The sequence below is a fragment of the Scleropages formosus genome, chromosome 7, assembly GCF_900964775.1.
Source record: "Scleropages formosus chromosome 7, fSclFor1.1, whole genome shotgun sequence".
NCBI classification, from domain to species: Eukaryota; Metazoa; Chordata; class Actinopteri; order Osteoglossiformes; family Osteoglossidae; genus Scleropages; species Scleropages formosus.
In genome coordinates, this window is record NC_041812.1 from 8,567,635 (window position 1) to 8,581,336 (window position 13,702).

A 13,702-nucleotide genomic window follows, 5' to 3' on the forward strand; every position below is an offset into this window, starting at 1 on the left:
GTAAGTCACCATGGCCTGGACAAGTAGTTGGGCGGAGTCAGTAGTGAGGTAGGGACGGATCCTATGAATATTATGCAGGATGTAATTGCAGGACCGGGTTGTGGCTTCAATATGTTGAGAGAATGACAGATTCGCATCAATCGTTACTCCCAGACTCTTAGCGAAGGGGCTAGGCGAAATAAGTGAGTTGTCCAGTTTAATCGACAGGTCGTGAGGAGGACAGGCCTGCTGGGAGTTAAAGAATCTCTGTTTTGGAGAGGTTGAGTTGGAGGTGGTGATCATACATCCATGAAGAGATGTCTGACAGGCAGGCAGCAATACGTGTGGAGATGTCTGACGCACCAGGTGGAAAGGAGAGGAAGAGCTGGTTATCATCAGCATAGCAGTGATATTTGAATCCATGGGAAGCTATGACTGGACTGAGGGAGAAGGTATAGATGGAGAAAAGAAGAGGACCTAATACCAAGCCCTGCGGAACACTGGTTGAGAGAGGCAGAGGAGAAGAACGAGAGCTCCGCCAAACCACTTGATAGAATCTGTCAGAGAGGTAGGACTCAAACTATCTTAGTTCCGCATCTTTGATCCCAAGCTGGTTAAGAGAGGAGAATAGAATCCGGTGATTGACAGTGTTGAATGCTGCAGACAGATCGAGGAGGATGAGGACCGAGGAGAGGGAGGCAGCTCTAGTAGCTTGGAGACCGTCAGATACTGCCAGAAGGGCGGTCTCAGTGGAGTGACCAACATTGAAACCAGACTGATAACCATTGAGGAGATGGTTTCGGATGAGGAAATAAGACAGTTGATCACAGGCCGCCCGTTCTAGGGTTTTAGACAGGAAGGAGAGGAGAGAGACCGGTCTGTAATTTTCAACCAGATTGGGGTCCAGGGAGGATTTTCTTAACAGAGGTGAAATTAGAGCGGTTTTGAAGGCAGCTGGGAAACAGCCAGAGGAGAGTGAGGAATTGATGATTGTAGAGATGAAGGAGGAGAGTTGCGGAGAAATGTTCTGAAGGAGTGATGATGGGATCAGATCAAGTGAGCAGGTGGTGGCTCTGCGCAATATCAGGAGATCAGCGACTTCAGATTCAGAAGGCTTGGAGTTGGAGAGGACAGCTTCGCAGGGAGGTCCAGTGTGAACCGGGCAGGTTGATGGTGAGAATTTATCAGTGATCGCTTTGACTTTGTCTCTGAAAAACAAAGCAAAGTCTTCAGCAGTGAGAGAAGAGGGAGGAGGAGGTGACGGGGGACACAGAAGGGATGAGAAGGTGGCAAAGAGTCTGTGTGGTATTTTTGGATGCAGACCGTATTTTGTTGTGGAAGAAGGAGGTTTTAGCTAAACAGTACTGTATGTGTCTGAACTTTAAAATTTAGTCTGGATTCAAAGTTGGTCACTCCATGGAGACAGTGCTCCTGGCAGTGTCTGATGCCCTCCAGTTGGCTAGAGTGGCCTCCCACTCCTCGGTCCTTATCCTCCTCAACCCGTCTGCAGCATTCAACACCATCAACCACAAAATTCTCCTCTCCTCTCTTAGTTTGGAATCAAAGGAACAGCACTAAGATGGTTTGAGTCCTATCTATCAGACAGATCCTCTCAAGTGGTCTGGTGGGGCTCCCGTTCTTCTCCTCTGCCTCTCTCAACTGGTGTTCCGCAGGTCTCGGTACTGGGTCCTCTGCTCTTCTTGATCTACACCTTCTCCCTCGGCCCTGTCATTGCCTCCCATGGATTCAAATACCACTGCTACTCTGATGATACCCAACTTTTCTTCTCCTTTCCACCTGGAGCATCAGACATTTCCGCACGCATCGCTGACTGCTTGTCAGACATCTCTGAATGGATGTCTGATCACCACCTCCAACTCAACCTCTCGAAAACAGAGATCCTACACCTCCTAGCTAGCCTGTCCTCTTGTCATGATCTCTCAATCAAAGTGGACAACCTACTCATTTTGCCTAGCTCTTTGACTAAGAGTCTGGGTGTGGTGATCGACTCAAGTCTATCTTTCTCTCAGCACATGCACGAAGCCACAACATGGACCTGCAGATACATCCTGCACCACATCCGCAGGATCCGTCCTTACCTCACAACAGACTCTGCCCAACCACTTGTCCAGCCTATGGTGACACCCTGTCTGGGCTACTGCAACTCTCTCCTGACTGGCCTTCCCGCTGCTGCCATCAAACCTCTACAGCTGATACAAAATGCTGCTGTCAAAGTTATGTTTGACTTGCTGAAGCGTTCCCATGTACCTCCTCTCCTTGTTTCTCTGCACTGGCTTCCTATAGCTTTCTGGATCAAATTTAGGACCCTGGTTATAGCCTACAAATGCATCAATAGAACTCCCAGCTGTCTACAAGACTTGATCAACCAGTACACCCCAACCAGACCGCTATGCTCTTCTACATCTGCCTGCTTGGTGGTCCCACGAACGAAAGGTAAAACACGGAGGTTCTCAGTTCTGGCTACGTTGTGGTGAAACGACCTCCCCCTCTCACTCAGAACTGCTGAATCTCTGTCCACATTTAAAAAGGGTCTGAAAACTCATCTCTTCCAGACTCACTTTGCCCATGATCTCTTAAGTTCATGTAAGATATGAATGTTCATGCACCCTTAACTTCAAGATCATGCCCAGATAAGCCTTTACACAGCTACTCCTGTAATGTAACGCAAATGTTTATGTGTATCCCAGAAAAAAATTACTAGGAAGGTGATCAGGAATCGTAGATTTTCTGATAAAGTTTTATTCAGCTATTCGTGTGATGAACACTGGTTCGTATGGTGGAAGGAAACTAACTGCACTTAAGTATCATGCGCCTGCATCTATGTCTCTCTTTCTGCTAATGTAAGACACACATTGTATTTTCTATGAAATGTATGTCGCTTTGGAAAAAAGCATCTGCTACATGAATAAATGTAAATTACCATCTGAGTTAGTAGCGAGGATTTTCTTCAATATCAGAGATATCTTGTTTTTTTCCAATTAGCTGTGTTGCCGGGTTAGGCTCCGGTTCCCCGCGACCCTGCATGGGACAAGCGGTTCAGAAAGTGTGTGTGTGTGTGTGTGTGTGTAAATATTCCACTAATATTGTCATTGGCATAAGGGCAGCGTGTTGCATGTTGCATAAGGGTTGCTTGTTGCAGCTGGCTAGAGCTGTTGCCTTATGATCCAGCGGTCTCTGTGATAAAATCACTACCCACCAACTCACAGTTGAGACTGATAACCTTTGACAAAAATGACAACATCGGTTTGAAGCGTAGGTAAATGTGTAGTAGTATACCCCAATGATCCCAGTATAATCTCTACAGCTCTTCCATGCCACTCGGTCTGTAGCTGGTTATTGATAATGGCCAATGAAACCCACACAATTCAGCTGATGGTGAGGAGATACTGCCAGCTGTTCAGAGTAAAAGTGACTTGATTGAAGTTAATGTGCTGTATACTCAGGGGTAACGTGGTGTACAGCTGTCCCTATAATGCAGTGATATTCCAAGCCAAGGCTGCTCTCACTAGAATGACAGCCAACCTCTTCTGAGACATTTGAGGTCCTTCTAATCACTGTACATTTACATTTACATTTATTTATTTAGCAGACGCTTGTCTCCAAATCAACTTCCAGTGAACTCTATGTAGTGTTATCAGCCCACACACCTTATTCACCAAGGTGACTTACACTGCTAGATGCACTACTTACAATGGGTCTCTCATCCATACAAATGTAATGTGCTGACAGATTTAAGGTGGGTCGCAGGCTCCCCTCAGAGATACCGAATGATCAAACATGGTCAGGTTCCTTTGCACAAGAGGACCCCAGCCTCCTTGTGGCAGCCATAAACAGGTACTTTGACAATCACGTGGAACTCAACAGCCTTGACCTTATCTTCCAGTCTCCACCCTCTTTAAGATACAATAAAAATCATCACATTAGCAGGACACTATTATTTGCACTTCGGAGTGACCGTTTCACTGCTCCATATCAGTGTGGTTTTTTCAAAGGCTACGTGGCCCGGGTTACTTTAGACCTTTCCTTAGATTTCGTTGGAGCCGTCACATTCATACGAGTTAGTCCTCCACCACCCTGCCTGATTTCATAGACAGACTTAACAACGACTCATGTGTTCGATGCTGATCAGGGCAAATGAGGCTTTAAGTTAAGTTTGTGATTTTTGCTGAACAGGGAGCTGCTGCTGTTGTTATGCTTCACAAATTATAGGTATCAGGGAGAAGCAGAACATGACCCTGAGCTCATTTCCGCTGTGTTTTAGAGGATGGAGGAATGAATTGGACTTGCTGGATTGTGCCAATGAAAGAGTTAGTGCTGTTGAAGATCTGTGTTTGAGGAGACCAAATCTAATCAGGTTACACATTCAAAGGAACTGGAGCAACAGGCTAATTTCTGAATGAGGTTTCTGGTTACATGTTTGTGTAAAACCAATGTATTTGTGTATGGATTTACTGCACACATCTGGTATCCCCCAATGTGTGTGGATGCGTATTCGTGTATACGATGAAAAATTACTATTAAACCACGACAGAGACAGGTGACTATATACATGTGCTGCTTTATTCCATAGAAGTACTGGAACAATACAGTACAGTAGTGCAAACACATTTTGAATCAGTGCGGAACTTCCATAAACAATGTATTCCCAGTAGGAATTTACATAAATCACAGATTCCAGCAAACATGGCAGGTAAGGGGCAGCAGAGCAGCTGAGAAGCCTCTGTGTGGTTGACCAGAAGAAAAAGCTTCTTCTAATACTGATCACCTTGTGAAAAAAAATTTTTTGCTGAACTTGCTTGTTATCTTTATCTAGGATGATAATTTATATTAATTTACTGCTTCCTTATTTCATTCAGCAGACCTTTCTCTTTGGTCTGCATGCTACTGCAGGTTGTAGTACGGGCCAAATTGAATGCTGATTCAAAGATGTTTCCTGCCATTCCAACTGTCAAGGTCTCTTGACACTCAATCTGGAATCACACCACTGAAATTATAGTAGGGAATCCAGGAGAGCCACTGATGTTACAATGCCACATATCAGTGAACCATCTTGCACCATGGCCGTTCTCTAGTTGGCCTTTGGTACCCATGGAACAGCTCAGTCTGGAGCATCAGGTTCAGTCCTGGTCACCGAGCAGGATGGTGCAGGCACAGAAATCATTGCCGTGATGACTTCATGAGTGCAGCTACAGACACACCAAAACCAACACACCCAGCATGTGTGCTTCTTTACCCAAAAACAGTTGATTTGGCATCAGGGTGTGTCCCAGTTTATTCACCTGGGCTATGACGTATGAGTACTGGATGGTTACTACCAGGTGGTCAATACTCTATGGTCAATAGTGGATGGTTAGGGGAGGATGGTTAATACTCTGTGGTTAGTGCTCGATGATGTGTTCTGTAGCAGGATGACATTCATCCTGTCTGTGTACATCACAAGCAACGTGCAGACATTGCGATAATGTACAATATTTACAGTTTGCTTACACAGATAAGTTATCAGTCTCTAGTGGCCTTTTAGTCGATACCTGAAGTCCACATCATAAGTGGGCTGCAGGATGCCCAAGCCGGCGCGAGACTGATCCAGGGGTGGCACCGTCACGTTTGGTTCCAGTAGTTCCATGTCAAAGTAGGAGAGCAGCAGCGCAAGAAACTGCTTGATCTCATGCACAGCGAAGAAGCGCCCTGGACATTTAGTGACTCCAGAGCCAAAGGGCAAGTAATAGTAGTGCAGTTTGCGGCCCTCGCGGTAAAAGCATGTCTTCTCCTGTCCATTTTCATCTAAGAACCGGTCGTATTTGTACATCTGTGGAGGAAGAGAGAGGCAGCGTGAGCAGGGCTGAACGACATCAAAGAGAGGATCATACATTAGTGTGTCTTTTGTGCAGTAGACGTAAGGCTCACCAAAGGATCTTCGTAGATTTCAGGGTCAAAGTGGAGCATCGGTGGGTACAGCGCGATGACGTCGTCCTTACGGATGCGGTAGGACTCTTTGTTGTCCAGGTGCAGCAAGAAGTCCTCCTTGGCTACTCGGACATTGAGCGAAGCGCTCGAGAGCCTCATGGCTTCCTTGATGATGCTGTCTGCGGGATGATGAGGAGAAGAAGTGTGATGACAGGACATGTCAGGGTGAAGAATTTACGTGAACGGCTGTAGCAGCACAACTTCACTGGCTTTCATGTTCTTACCTAGAACTGGCATGTTGTCCAGTTGCTCCCGCGTGAGCATTAGACGCTGCCCTCCCATGTATGCCCTCTGCCCAGAGCTCTCCAACACCCTCGTCACCTCCTCCAATGCCGCCCTCTTGGCCTCAGGACTCCTAGATGTGATCGGGTTGAGACTGAGGTAAGATTTTCTGCTTGATTTCCTGCTTCCAAAAACATTCGGTAATGATCGATATGGTGTGTCTGCCTTTTGGACCAGTTCTATGTGTTCATGAAACTTACTGTTCAATATTTTGTGATCTCTAAAACTGGAATTGGGAAGCGCCATAGGCCAAAAGCTCACAGGTCTGTGTTCACACCATACCTGATCATGTAGAAGAGAGACCAGAAGGCAGCGGGGAGTGTGTTGGCCTGAGATGCCCACAGCAGTGCAACATGAGTCCGGGCTTTGCTAATGTCCGTGAACGTGGAGAGCGTGTCGTTGAGCAGCATGCGCAACGAGATCAGGTCCGACATGTCCTTGCGCCGGCTCAGGTTCTCGTGCAGCAGTGTCCGCGCCAGGTTCTCCCGGGCGCTGTACCCGCTCTTAAAAACGTGGATGGGCAACCCAGCCACCAGGGCAGGAAAGATCTTGTCAAACTCCTTAAAGTTCTCCAGAGCACTCAGCACCAGGGCCCTCTGCGCTTCCTGCCGGGCCACGTTCTTGTCTTCGTGCGTGCTGAACTCCTTACCAAAGAGCGTGAGGTATCCTGACTCGAACATAACCTTGTAGCTGAAGGCGAAGACTCCGTCCACCTTCCATTCGGTGGTGTTGGCCTTCAGGATGTCGGAGTGCAGCAAGACACTCTGCAGGTTGTCCATCATGGTCTCGATGAGTGAGGGCAGGGCATCGCCCTGTAGCGTTTTCATGAAGGTCTGGTGCAGGTTCTCTGTGGTGTAACCATGGCTCGGGTCCATGCTCTCATGACCAAATGCCTTTAAAAACACCGATAAAGGACACTCTGTTGTTTTGCACTTTTACCGATGTTTTATTAGCGTAACTCACACCGAGAAGGAAACATTGTTTGTTTTTAGGGATAGGGATGCTTGAGGTACTCAGCATAAGATGAGCTTTGCTTCTGGCCAAACATAACATGTTTTTATATCAAATGCAGGGCTTGCCTCAGGCCAGATGAACGAGTGCGAACCAATGGAGCCCCGAGCACAAGGATTACCAGTTCCAACTTTGAACAATAGAGAATGCCCTACAGAAGATGTTGGGGGTTCAGCTACACAAATGCTACTGCCAACTCTCGTCAAATGTACGTCAACTGACAGGTGAACATGCTGGATGCCGACAGGTGCGTACTGAACGTGTAGGGACTGACCGACGTGTGTTGGACGTGTGGGGATCAACAGGTGTTTCTTACCTTAACGGAGGCATCAAAGTGGAACTTTTTCCAATCCAGGTGCCGCCCCTGGCGGATGACGGAGTAGTATGAGAAAGGGTCGCAGAGGAAGTGGACGTACTGCCCTGCGATTTTGCATGTGAAGATGCGGCCGTACCGCTTCTGGCGGCTGCGCAGGAACTCCAGGGGGTTAGCGCCAAACTGCAGAGCGCAGCCAAGGTAGGGGATTAGGCCGTTCTCCACAGGGGGCTCGCCGGGGTGCCTGCAGAGTTCCGCAGAAACAGCCGTCACATGTAACTCATCACAGAGGACCAGTGGAGCAGCACGGTGATACTGGGAACAGGTCTGCTTTCTAATCATGTAGTCATCATGCCACCGGATGGACACCTCCTAGCTCTACATTCCTAAGCGCACTTAGTGTTTCATATTCTTAACCGAAAACCAGAACAAAATGCTGTTAAACAGTATGAAACCAGGAGCTGTGGTAAAAATATCAGTCTTTGAAGTAATATTTTGTCAGTTTTGCTACCATAATATGTCAGCTGAGAAATTTCATAAAGTCTTAAAAACACAGTCATGCAACATTTTGCACATTTCACTTTTGAACATTTGTCTGAAGTGAGAAAATTGATGATCTATTCTATACGTAAATAGACAGTGATTTTTTTTAAAATGAAAGGAACAAAATTATCAACCAAAAAATAAAAATAAATTAAAAAAAAAAATTACATCTGAGAGAAGAGATCACACTTAAAGAAAGAAAATGTGTTCTTCCCTCTAAAGTGGTTTGGTTAGTGTAACTGAGGCATTATTCAATAAAGCAAAAATGTATCATTGATTAAATTTGCAGTAATATATTTCATATGTGCCTGTCCTGTGCTTAATAGAAAGTTATTAAGAAGGTTATGAGAAGCTTTCAGATGTGGTCATGTGGCAGTGAGCTACACGCCACTCGGGTGGTGTGGAGCCCAAATCTGAGCACTCACCTTCTTCGGATCCCCAACAGGAGCCACAGGCAGCAGCAGAACGCCACCACTACCCCCCAAACGAGAGCAGCACTGAGAACCATGGCAGAAGCAGGCAAGGAGGGAGAGACTGAAGAGGGATGCAACATGAATGGAAATATTGTCCTGCAGGTCCCTTTATAGAGCTCTCACTGCTGCTCCTCCACCCACTGCTGGGGTTATTCAATCTCATCAAAGGACCTCTGGCAACCTGTAGAAGAAACAAAGAACACAGACCTGTACTCGGAGAACTGCTATGACCTTGAACTGGGTCCAAGGACACCTGTTCTTGGAGAACAGAGCTGCTGTGTTGAGAAATGGTTCCAAGGTCTCGCAGGTGAAGTATGGATTGTCTTTGAGCAAACACCTCCACGCGTTCAACAACCGGCAGCACGGCGGCACGGCGAGTAGCACCGCTGTCTCACAGCGCCTGGGGGGTGTGAGAGGATGTGGGTTTGGTCTCTGCTCAGTCTGTGTGGAGTTTGCATGTTCTCCCCGTGTCTGTGTGTGTTTTCTCTGGGTGCTCTGGTTCCCTCCCACAGTCCAAAGACATGCTGTTCAGGTTCCCCATAGTGTGTGAGTGACAGAGAGAGTGTGTGTGTTCCACCGATGTATGGATGAGTGACCCAGTGTAAGTAGTGTATCTAGCAGTATAAGTCACCACGGTGAATAAGGTGTGTGGGCTGGTAACACCACATAGAGTTCATTGGAAGTCACTTTGGACAAAAGCATCTGCTTAATAAATAAATGTGAGACACCATTTCATTTCTTCATGGTCAAATTATAGCTTGAGGCAGTCCCACAGGTTCAAGGCCCAGTCTGAGACACCACTCCACTTTCCCAGGGTTAAGGGTCACAAGAGTGAAAGAAAAACACTGGTGATGAACTGGTCGCCCCAGACCGGATCTCCTAACTTCACAAGAAGGTGCTCGGCCTTGACACCAACCACTCAGCTCCTTATCAACTTATCTCTCAAAGGACTTTTAATATGTTGAGAAGTTTTTTCCATTAGAAGGTCCATCCAAGCACAACTGCAAACTTATTTCTGCCAGCTTTCTTTGGCTCTGCAGCTCTGCGTCTCCGCTGGGACTTTAGACTGAAGTAACCTTCATTTTCTTTTACCAACAAGGTCACTTCTGGGTAAAAGTGGTATTAAAGGTTGTCAGGACTACCGCTGGCAGAATGAATGAATGTACCCTCTTGCATGGAGGGACGGCACTTTTTAAGGCTGAGGAACAGATATTGTGTCAGCAGCAGCAACAACAGGGCACTCGTTCAGCTGCCCGTCACATGAAAAGCCAGAGCCTGCTCATGGATTCACTGATGTCTGAAGTGATTACTGTGCGTGTGGGTATTAGTTAATGTAAATGATGGTGAGATCAGCACTCTCGCTTCTCATGTGCTCAGTGAGGTGTCCCACCATGTCTCCGCTGCTGGAGAGCGATCGTCTAGGAGAGTCTGTAGAAACGCTATAGGAACAGCGAGGTCTCCAACAGCAATATTATACAATAATATGATATTTGCAATTAAGAAATGTTAAAAAATCATGGAAAAGGACTGAATCACCTATGTTTTGGTGGGTAATCCTTGAGTGTTGTGTGAGGGAAGGTCTTTTGGGAGGGTTAGTGAACAAATAGGACAACTGTTTGACCTGAAGGAACATCTCAATCCTCAGAGGCTCTTGGTCACATATCCAACAGCTGCTGTGACCAAGAAGACACTCAGCAGGCACAACGGTTCAAACCTCAGCGTTAACAGTTCAGCCCTCGTGGGTCCGCAACTTGCTCGAGGTGAAGAACGGTAATAAACCTGCAGCAGCAAGAGTGGGGTGTGAAAAGCAGACACCCTGGTGAACTTCTTGTGCCATTGCAGATGATAACCTTCTTTGCACTAACACATTTTAGCAGTCTTGTGTTTTGTTAACACATTTTATTTTGGACCTCATCATGAGACAAGAATGACTTTTGAGGCTGTGAGTCAAGGTTTATATATAAGGTATGAGTGAGGAATTCCCTGGTGGGGAATAAACTGATGGTGTTTGTACAAGTGTATCGACGAGTCTGTGGCCTGATGGCCAAGACTCCTCTGTTGATGAAGGGCATTCAGAATCTTTATTCCCTTAAAATATTTTATCAGATTATTTATTCCATGGGGGGCGCAGGTGGCGCAGTGGGTTGGACCGGGTCCTGCTCTCCAGTGGGTCTGGGGTTTGAGTCCCGCTTGGGGTGCCTTGCGATGGACTGGCGTCCCGTCCTGGGTGTGTCCTCTCCCCCTCCGGCCTTACGCCCTGTGTTGCCGGGTGGGCTCCGGTTCCCCGCGGCCCCGTATGGGACAAGCGGTTCTGAAAATGTGTGTGTGTGTGTGTGTATTTATTCCATTTTATTAAAGTTTTAAACTGAAATATTGTCCAGTATTGTATTATCTCCTACAGACACAACCAGCTGTATAATTTGTCATTGCCTCATGAGCCATTCCAGTCAGAAGAGCCTCTCCTCCGTGTGAATCATCAGCCAGTTCCTTTCCTTCCTGAAAGGAATCTCCCGACTTTGTGTATTTCAACTCATTACTTCCCTTTTTGTCCTGCTCTTATTTATAATTTTGTCGCTTAGCCAAAATGTTTTCTTCGGAATAATGAGCTATACAGATTTGTTCACAGAGAGTGGAAAATGCAGTCCTGACATTTAGACGTGTTGGGTCGCGTTCCCCTTCCTGCGTTCACTTTGCTCACAAAGGAGGTTTTTAAACTCACAGTTTGTATAAACTCCAGTGTGTAAGATGCATATTTATTTTTGAGGACATTTCCAGCTCCATAAACATTCAGTGATCTTCTCTGCAGAGCACCTCCAGCTGATGCCAGGCTCACACCTCATTCTTCCTGATGTGTCAAGGAACTGGTCTTTCTCAGGTGTTCTTGACCTTGAGTAGAGCTGATAACAGGAATCTGAAGGCCATCCTGCTGCCATTAATCATTAACCCTTTTTGCACCGAGGGCTTCTGGCGACCTTGGAACTCAAGATACTGAACTGAGACTCTGGTGTGAAAATCGAACGATGCTGAACCAGATGAACGAGAGCCGTGTGACAGAGGTATGATCCCGAATATGTAATGGGAAAATAATTGTAGGTAGACCAACATTGTAAGTTGCTTTGGAGAAAACCATCAGCTAAATGAATAAGTGTGAACTCATAACTGCAGATCAGCATGTACTATTTTGTATCACTTCAAGGTGGTGCGGCAGGTTTGACCAGGTCCTGCTCTCCGGTGGGTCTGGGGTTCGAGTCCCGCTTGGGGTGCCTTGTGATGGACTGGCGTACCATCCAGGGTGCATCCCCTCCCCCTCCAGCACTGTGTCAGGTTAGGCTCCGATTTGCTGTGACCCCGCTCAGGACGAACAGTCTCAGTCAATATGTATGTGATGCGGGTCATTGTGATCATTTCCCAGCCAACTATTACTTAATACTTATCAGCCTGGGTTTGATAAGGAGTTATTTGTCAACAAAGCAATCATTCTCTGTGTGTGCATGTGGATCACCTGCAATGGCCATATCCAGCCTAGTTCTTTTACTCCACTTCTCTACAGTTCATTTATTTATTTAAACTAATACAAAAAAGACACCATTTTCACTGTGATTCAGCGGTTTACATTTACATCCAGATGTATGTAACGGGGAGCACCGTGGTGCAGCGGCACAGCGGACTTGGCCGGGTCCTGCTTTCTGGTGGGTCTGGGGTTCGAGTCCCGCTTGGGGTGCCTTGTGATGGACTGGCGTCCCGCCCTGGGTGTGTCCGCTCCAACCCCATGCCCTGCTTTGCCGGGTTGGGCTCCGGCTCGCCGCAACCCCGTTTGAGACAAGCGGCTTCAGCAAGTGTGTGTGTGTGTGTGTGCGTGTGTGTAACAAAAAGTGAAACAAGATTTCTAGGATCTATTGGTTTTATCTTGCAAAAGCATTGTACACTGGAGTATTAATACAAATGACTAGAAAATTTTAAGATATGAAGGGCCAAATGTCAGTTTCAATAAATCAGTTATTTATGATCTATCTTTTCCTTTGTGTTCCGAGTTTTGTAGGGAACATAAACTTTGTACATGTGGAGGGTCAGCAACAGAAGCTAAGGCCCGTTCTGTTGTGTGTGTTTATATCACAGTGGCAATATCCACAATTTCATACATTTTAACAGTAAACTTAATTGATCAGGTTAATAACATTTAGCAATGTGTCACAATACTGTCTTACATTTACATTTATTCATTTAGCAGGTGCTTTTCTCCAAAGCGACGTACATCTCACAGAAAATACGTGTGCGTTACATCAGTACTTCATCAGTTTTTCTTGCTTAAAAGCAATCAGTGTTGTTCATCGATCTTTTAAATATCGTTCGTTCTGTTGGGTTGGGCTGTCCTTTACGCTTTGTGCCTCTTTCTAGTCTTTTTCCCATTTTTATAGCGATTCTTACAGGTCAGTGGTCAGAGTTGATGCTACCAAATTTCTGTCCTCTTGTCCGCAATTTCTGTAAAATTCATTCGCAGTCATTAAAAATGTAGCCTCTTTCATTTCTGGTGTCACCGTTTGTTTCCATCTCCTTCCTGTTCCCTCCAGCCTTCCTCACTTCTTCTGTTGCCATCTACGAACCTCATGGAACTTACTTTCCTTGCTGAATTCTGCCAATCTGTCGCCCGACGCCACAAAGACAAATGAATTTTTCCACTGGCAGACCTCGTCCTAACGCAACATTGAAATCAACACACAGGATGGTGTACGTAGATTTCCTCCACAGCAAATTTCAAAGCTGTTCACATTAGTCCTTAGTTTATCTTCCCATTTACCTTCCCTACCTTGATGGATGCATGGAATACTGTTTTAATACTGCTTTTTATTATTTGTAGTTCTATAACTCACAGTCTCTGTGTAAGAACTGGGCAGAAATTAGCAAAATGTGTAGTTTTGCATAATTATCATAACCAACAAAACATATGTCCTGTCCATGTTGACCAAGCATCAAATCCCCATGAAACATCAGATCAGTAGTGTAATATGCATTAGTGCATTATTGCATATTAAAAAGTTAATTTACATCTTTTAATATACACATGCACACACTGTCTGAAGCCACTTGACCAGAGCGGGGTCGCAGCGAACCGGAACCT

General features: G+C 46.0%; 1 protein-coding gene across 1 annotated transcript; it reads right to left on the bottom strand.

Annotated features, from left to right (window-relative positions):
* Positions 1-5,447: 5,447 nt before the first annotated feature.
* Positions 5,448-8,621, bottom strand: LOC108937652 (cholesterol 7-alpha-monooxygenase-like). The gene is made up of 6 exons (XM_018757688.2): positions 8,539-8,621; positions 7,574-7,814; positions 6,529-7,139; positions 6,189-6,319; positions 5,905-6,083; positions 5,448-5,806 (listed from the first exon to the last, which is right to left on the bottom strand). The coding sequence occupies exons 1-6, from the start codon at positions 8,619-8,621 to the stop codon at positions 5,507-5,509; spliced, it is 1,545 nt and encodes a 514-aa protein (XP_018613204.1). The 3' UTR covers positions 5,448-5,506.
* Between the last annotated feature and the right edge of the window lie 5,081 nt (positions 8,622-13,702).